The sequence below is a fragment of the Octodon degus genome, unplaced genomic scaffold (assembly GCF_000260255.1).
Source record: "Octodon degus isolate 3935 unplaced genomic scaffold, OctDeg1.0 scaffold00200, whole genome shotgun sequence".
In the NCBI taxonomy this organism is placed as follows: domain Eukaryota; kingdom Metazoa; phylum Chordata; class Mammalia; order Rodentia; family Octodontidae; genus Octodon; species Octodon degus.
In genome coordinates, this window is record NW_004524776.1 from 3,591,733 (window position 1) to 3,599,442 (window position 7,710).

The 7,710-nt window shown below is 45.7% G+C and overlaps 1 protein-coding gene across 7 annotated transcripts in view; it reads left to right on the forward strand.

The window, feature by feature from the left end:
• The window catches only part of Myh11 (myosin heavy chain 11), a 123,421-nt gene that overhangs the window by 14,092 nt on the left and 101,619 nt on the right, over positions 1–7,710 (forward strand). For all 7 annotated transcript variants that reach the window (XM_023704673.1, XM_004644492.2, XM_023704674.1 and 4 more), the window contains exon 2: positions 3,955–4,316. In XM_023704673.1, coding sequence (XP_023560441.1) covers positions 3,972–4,316 — 345 coding nt within the window. In that variant the 5' untranslated portion in view covers positions 3,955–3,971. The remainder of the gene's footprint in view (positions 1–3,954; positions 4,317–7,710) is intronic.

A 7,710-nucleotide genomic window follows, 5' to 3' on the forward strand; every position in this document is an offset into this window, starting at 1 on the left:
TTTTTTTTTCTTTTTTGTGATAATGAGTGTAGAATTCAAGGAGTGCTCAGCTACATCTTTCACCCTTTTATTTTATTTTTTTAATGTATTTGTTTATTACAGGGTCTCACTACACAGCTCAGACTCGTGTTGATCCTCCTGCTTTCAGCCTCCCCACTGCTGGGATTATAGGCGAGCGCCACCATGCCTGGACTCTGTGGCCAGGGCTGACACAGTATGTGGTGCTGGGGACTGAATCATGGTCCCTGCACTTGCCTAAGCTTGCCTAAGCAGCTGCTTTAGTCCACTGAGCTGTCTCACTGGCCCACCCTTTTTATGTTTGAGATAAGCTCTCCAGTTGCCCATGCTGTCCTTGAATTTTGGATTCTCCTGCCTGAGCCTCCCGAAGAGCTGAGTGTTGTGGTTTGTGTCTAAATGTACCCACCAAGCCTCATGCAGTCACAGGACGTTTTTGGCGATGGCTGAATCTAAAGTATGCTGGAATTAAGGGTGCTGGGCTTATTCAATCCACTGATTGGATTGGTATGGCCCTAATCCCAGCAGTCTAGATAAAGTAAAAGAGGCGGAAAGAACTTGTCTCTTTCTTTGTCCTTGTTCTAGCTCCCTTGTTGTGTTTGCTCTCTTCTGCCACCATGAACTGCTGACCCTCTGCCATGTGTCACCCTGCCTATGGACAGAAACCTCTAGTCTGTGAGCTAAATAAACCTTTCCCCTTTTAATTTTGAGTGTCAGGTATTTTGCAACCTGTCAGGTATCAGCAACAAGGAAAGTATCTAAGACCCTGGGATTACAGGTGTGTGGCTCCAGCAGGTCTTAAAAGGTAAACCCTGAGCTGACATCATCAGCACTCCTTGAAAACTTGTTAGAAATGCAAATTCCTGGGACTGGGGTTGCAGCCCGGTCAGAGACAGTGTGCGCTGCTAGTCTGTGTATGGCCCTGGGTTGTGTATGGCCCTGGGTTCATCTCCAACACCGAGATACCCAGATGCACGTTCTTGGGCTGATGTCCCAGGCACTGTGAAAATCATTGGCTTGATGCTCTTAGCAATAGCCAGACATTGCTGCCAAAGCTCCTTATCTTATCAGGGTTACAGAAAGGTTGACTTCTGATCTCATCTTGTCTTCATTTATTAGCTGGTAGAGGGAGTATCTTGAAAGACAGGTAGAGTGGCAAAGGGGGTGCTACTGGGGCTATTGGATGCTAATAAAAAATTAATAATAGTACTCAAATGCAGGGGAAAATGCTTTTTCAACCTAGGACAACACATAGTCTCTCCAATTCTTTGTTTTAATTTTTTGGAGCATAATGGGGATTGAACCCAGTGTAAAGGGGACCTTTACACTGAGATACATAACCAGCCTCTCCCCACCCCCAGTTTTTAACATTTTGAGGCGGGGTCTCAATAAGTCACTAAGTTGCCCAGGTGGGGTTTGAATTTGTAATCTCCTGCCTCAACTTCCCAAAGCATTAATTTCACTTTTTGAACAACTAATGTGATTATTCAGCTTTAGGAAATGTTTTACTTACTTCTCCATCTTTTTTTCCTTTTGTTCTTTTTTCTTTAAGTTGGCTGATACAACAGATCCCCTGGGAGCAGTAACCTTTCCCTCTGAACAAATAGCTTTTGAATTGGATTTTTTTTTTAATCCCTGAAAGAGAAAAGCAGGAATAGCATCTCTTTCCACTCTTGCTCTACAAAATCTGCATCCCCCAAGTTGTTTCCTATTACAGGAGTCAGATGCTTGGTTGTGGGGCCGTCCTGGGGTCGGAGTGCACTCTAGTCTGGGACTGGGGGCCGAGCATGGGGATTTCTTGGTGAATTCAAAGAAGGTTGAACTTCATCCATGCAGGGGATCCTAGTGGCCAAGTGTTCCGGCTCATCCAGGCAGCTCCTACAGGTGCAGCCAGTCCTCAGACTTGCTGCTCCAGCTAGACACATGTGCATACCGGATGGATTCTCCATTGCAAATGGGCCCCCATAGTTGTTAGTTTTTGAGACAGGGTCTCGCTGTGTAGTTCAGGCTGTCTTTAAACTCAATAAGTAGCCCAGCCAGGCCTTGAACTCACAGCAATCCTCCTGTCTCAGCCTCCTGAGTGCTGAGATTACAGGTATGCACCACCAGGTCTGGCCTCACTTTGTTTTTAATTTAAAAACAAACATCTTTATGTGATCAGAGGTCACCTACATACGGTTCCATTTATGTGAATGTGCAGAAAAGGTGCATTTATAGGCAGAACATTGCTAGTGATTCCAAAGCCTGGGAACAAGGACAGGGCGTGGTCATGGCATGTATGACCCAAGGCTTTCTGAGTAATGGAAATGTGCCAGATGCTGTTACGCTAGTGGATGCACAAGGCTGCAAGCTTCCTTAACAAGAATCCTTGGAGCCGAATGTTTACAGTGGGAGAATTTTCATTTTATTTATTTTGAGACTAAACCTTGGTGTGTAGTACAGATTAGCCTCAAGTTCACTGTGTAGCCTGGGCTGGCCTTGAACTTGCAGTCTTCCTGCCTCAGCCCACCAGAGTGCTGGAATTGTAAGTGTGGTCTTCCATGCCCAGCTTGCAATGAGAGAATTTTATGTCATATAGTCTTCATTTATTCAAGAAAGATGAGAAAAATATTAAAGACAAAAATAAAAAGATTTGTGTAGCATAAATAAAAGTTCTTACTTGAAGATTGAAGGATGATGGCATTTTCTCAGATGGAGGGGCCACAGCAGAGCAAGGCCTTGTAGGTGCTTTCTACTCCCAAGCACTACTGGGATAGGTTAATATTCTCATTTAGTTACTGCAGACTGATCAGGCCTGCAACCTCTCCAACGAGTGGATGGCGAAGGCTCTAATAAAAGAGACAAGTGGCATGATTTTAGGGCTCCAGGAGGTTCAAAACTCTCTAACAGAATTTGAGGTTCTCTGGAGGCTGAGTCAAAGAACTTCTGTGGGAGACCTTATTTATTTGGTTTTCAAACGAGGGAGGGGGATACTGAAGAAAATCCAGGAATCTGAGCATTACCTTGGGAGTCAGTCAAAGGACTTCTCCAAGTAATACATTATGTTAATTTGGGAGAGCTCTGTTATTTCCAGGAAGGCTTTCACTGTGGGAGATGCCTGCAGCTGAGGTCTTTGTCTAGTTAATTGAGGTTGGAGCCAGGTATCCTTAGCTGTGGACTTGTCTTGTCCTTTGAGGCCTCACAGCTTCACAGGCTACTACAGGCCTCAGCCGGCACACTTTAGCTGTCACTCGTAATTCTCCTCCAGCTCCTCGTAACCATTCATTTACTTTCTGCTTCCCTGGATTTGCTTCTTGTGGACATTGTGTATAAATGGAATTCCACCGTATGTGGCCTTTTGTGTCTGGATTCTTTCATTCAGCATGTTATCAAGCTTGGGCCAAGTAGCAATACATGTCAGTCCTTTTTTTTATGGTACAGTACTATGGACTTTGGGCTGTTTTCATGTTTCTGCTGTGCTCAGTAATGCTCCTGTGAGCATTCGTGTAGACTTGAGTGAGCACATGTCTTCATTTGTCTTGAAGATGTACTTCAAGGAATGGAATTCTTAGATCTTATGGTAATTTTGTTCACCAAAAGACACATGTTTTGTTTTGCAGTATGACTGGGATAGTGTTCCATGTTGACATAGCCATATTTCTGGCTTAACTGGTAGGTGCTAGTTCACTGCATGAAAATGTCATCATTCATATACACAGCCCCATACTGTGATGGTTGGGTTGCTTTTGACTTTTGTTATTAAAGGCAAGAATACAAATCCTTTCTGGAGGGCCTTCAAGTTGTTTCCGGTCTTTGACAATATAAAGACTGTAGGGAATATCCTTCTACACTGTGGATCATTTCTGCAGATCTTGTGCCTAGCCATGGCAATATGAGCAGTTTACCTGTATTTAAGGCCTGGTTTCTGCCTGACTCTGATCCTGTCATTTTATTCCATAGGGGACCAACCAGGCACTATGGCACAGAAGGGCCAACTCAGTGACGATGAGAAATTCCTCTTTGTGGACAAAAACTTCATCAACAGCCCAGTGGCCCAGGCTGACTGGGTGGCCAAGAAGCTGGTCTGGGTCCCTTCTGAGAAGCAGGGCTTCGAAGCTGCCAGCATCAAGGAGGAGAAGGGAGATGAGGTGGTGGTGGAGCTGGCGGAAAATGGCAAGAAGATCACTGTTGGCAAAGATGACATCCAGAAGATGAACCCACCCAAGTTCTCCAAGGTGGAAGACATGGCGGAGCTGACGTGCCTCAACGAGGCCTCAGTGCTGCACAACCTGAGGGAGAGGTACTTCTCAGGACTCATCTATGTGAGTGTCTTCAGGCCTCAGCCTCTTCTTCCTGGTCTCCTATTATCTGAGGGAGGGCCAGGCTTGGAATGTGTTTGGGTCGCCAGGTACAGAACTAGTGGTTGGCCTGAGAGAGCCCACCCTAAGAGGTGAGTCCTCAGGCCTGGGTTCACATCTCACCTTCCTGTGCTAGTTCTGGGACCCACAGCAGGTGATTTCCTCTCTAGAAACCTCTATTTTTCTAGTCAATTAAAGGGGAATAGTCACCGTTAACACCTGGGGAAGGTGTGACAAATCCAGGTAGTCACAGATTATAAATGCTAAGGTGTGCAGGACAGAGTCTCCACAGATTTCATTAGTGACATTTCTGCCCTTCCTCCATGATGGAGGTAGGGAAGAGCCACAACCACCTCAGAAAGTTGCTCCATCCTTTGGATATGGATATGGATAGGTAGGATGACTTCCTGTCACAAGTGGAAATGGCCAGATGGGAGCTGGTTCTCCTTGGGTGCACTCTGCAGACCAGCATGGTAGCTGCCAGCCACTTGTGGTTTTAGCTACCTTGAGGTTTTGACTATTTTTAAGAATTAGTATTTAACAACGTGATTTTTCCAACCTTACCTTGGTCACGTGTCAGGTGCTCAACCCCTCCTAGTGGCTGTTGTATTAGACAACATAGGTCTAGATCCTGGCCACCTCACAGTTCTGCGGACAGCCTAGACTAGCCAACAGGGCTGGGACTGGAGGGTGCTGGCCCCCAGTGGGATCAAAACAGCTCCCAGAGCAAGAAGGATGTGGATGTGCTACCCAGGATGCCAGCCTGGTGGGCAAAGGCTCCCAGCCCTGCCTTTGTCTCTCTTTCTTTCTTCTGGGTTAATCCTTGTGAAGGCTTCCTTATCCTCTGAAACTTTGTCCCACCTCTGTGTACAGACATGGGAATTGCACCAGCATCAGGTAGTGGGTTACTTTGTACAAGGAGACATGCTTAAAAGCCTGTCGCACATGGCTTAGTGACTTGCTCCTCTGTGTTAGGCCCATGCTGAGCATTCCTCCTGTCAGTCACAGACCCAAAGACACGCTTGTCGAGCCATGTAATCTACCACACGGGGGTGCCAGAATCGATTGCCTGTTCTCCTTATGGGACATTTCACAAGGGGATCCGGTGACTTTAAGAGCCACAGGGAAGGCGGAGATATTTAAAGCCATGTAATATGTCCTTCAGTTCAGGTACGGGAATTTGACTCACTTTATCTCATTTAATGAGCACAGCATCCCACACTTAGGCTTGTTCCATGTTGCAGGTGAGCAAGCTGAGGCCCAGAGTGGCAAAACCCATCCTTCCTTCCCTAACCAAGTAGAGAAAGTCTCCTCTGTTCATGACATTTCTTACTTGGCGATATCGTCTTGGTTTGTTGGTACCTTGAGTGTTTCTAAGAGTCCAAACTGTGAGAAGCTAGAAGGGAAATGGGGTGCTTGGGACCCAGATCCTCCTATCCCTGCTATGTCACCTCCATCCAGGGAGGCTGGGGATAGGCCTGTGCTTTTGTTTCTTTCTTTCTTTTTTTTTTTTTTTTTTGTGATTTTAAAAGTCTGATTGTAATAATTTTATTTTTTATTTTTTTTTCAAAGTTTTATTGATAAACAGATAGCAATGAGACAGTTTCAAATCAAATCGAAGTACAGTTTCAACAAACAATACATTGCATATATTCTTCTTAGTGGTTAATTGCTGTACAAGATGCGGACTTGTGATCCTATTTACAAACACCATTAGAACAAATCATTCTATTCATTAAGAGAATGCAACTATATATCTATCCCAACCTCTTTGAATACACAGATACAAAATGGACATTCATCGGTATACCCCATTTTTTCTAAGTTCCGTTATTGAATATTATAGGTGTGCTGTGCTTTTGTTTCAGTCACTGTCCTCCAACATGACTTTTAAACCCAAAGTAGAAATCAGAAAAAATGAAGGGCTTATGCAGGTCTTGGGAACCAGCATATCAGCTAATCATATTAAAAAGTAAAAACTTCAAAGACTCGCTATGCTTCTCCGGACAGATTAGATTAAAATCCTTTTGGCCTTGTGACGATGCACCTGCTTATGTCTTGTGTCTTTCTGCTCAGTTTAACTGCTTAATAAAAACTACAGCCCATGACAGAGGACAAAGGAAGTGTGTGGGGGACAGAGTATGCCACTGTCCCAGAAAATACGACTCTTATTAATGCGGGGTGGCGTGTGATGCCGCCATGTCCGTGGCCCAGGCAGCTGGACCGCACCAATTTGCTCTTGGTGATGAGGAAATCTTTTCTGTCCATTCCTCAAAGCCAACCTCAAGCAAAGGGCCTCTGAGGAGGTGCTGGCAGACTCCCTGTCCTCTCAGACCTAGAATCATCTACGGAAGTATGTGAAGCCTGTCTGCTTGCGCAGGCTGCGGGCCCTGAAGCCTCCAGGGTCTCACCTGAGCTGCTGCGTGTGTGCAACACTCCTGATGGGGACTGCAGGTCTGATTCCAGGCACAAGGCCCCTTGTTCTTATGGACTCCAGTAGAGCTGGGTCTGCTCTGCCTAGATTTCGTCGTGGACTATGTGCCTGCCCACTCTGCCCATGGCCTTGGCTCGGGATCCAGGAGAAGGGGGTTCACCAGGTATGGGCCTGCCCTGGGCCAGCACTGTCCCAAGTCCTCCCCAGTCGTTTTGTGATGCTATTGCCAGTGAAGCTGATATCTCACTTTATAGATTAGGCTGAGAGGTAGCACACACTTTGGAAGGGATCCAGCTTCCCACTTTGGTCATGTCTTGCTACAAAATTATGTTTTCTTTGCCCTCCTGCTTCTCTGTGGGATGCTGTCCAGCCCCCTCCAATGCCCAGAGGCTGTTTTGCAATTCAGTGGAAGAAGATAGGATACACTTGAGCTAGATGCAGTTCTCTGATGTCTCTTCTAGGGTGTGCAAGGGTGATTGAAAAATACAATAAATGTTTAAATAATGTAAAATATATTATAGTAAAAGGCACATCACTCTGTGCACATGTGCGCAGACACACACACACACACACACACACACACACACACTTCAAACACACTTATCCCATCCTTCTTGCCACTTTCTGAAGCAGTTCTGGAATCTTCTTTTGTGAGTGTCCATATGAGGCTTGATGCAAGATATAGCAAATGCTGCTGCCAAGCACTACCCAGCAGAAAGGCAGCGCACAGATCAGTAGTGAGTACTGACCCCGTCCACCTCCTTCACCAGACGTGACACCAGCAACTTGAGGCTCTTCCCCAATTCAAAATGTTCATGAAAAGTAAATGTTTTGAATTTACCTCAGGATAGCAGTCATGATAGCACAACGAAAGACACTCCCAGAAGAGGACTTCCAGAACTGCTCCAGAAAACGACAAGAACC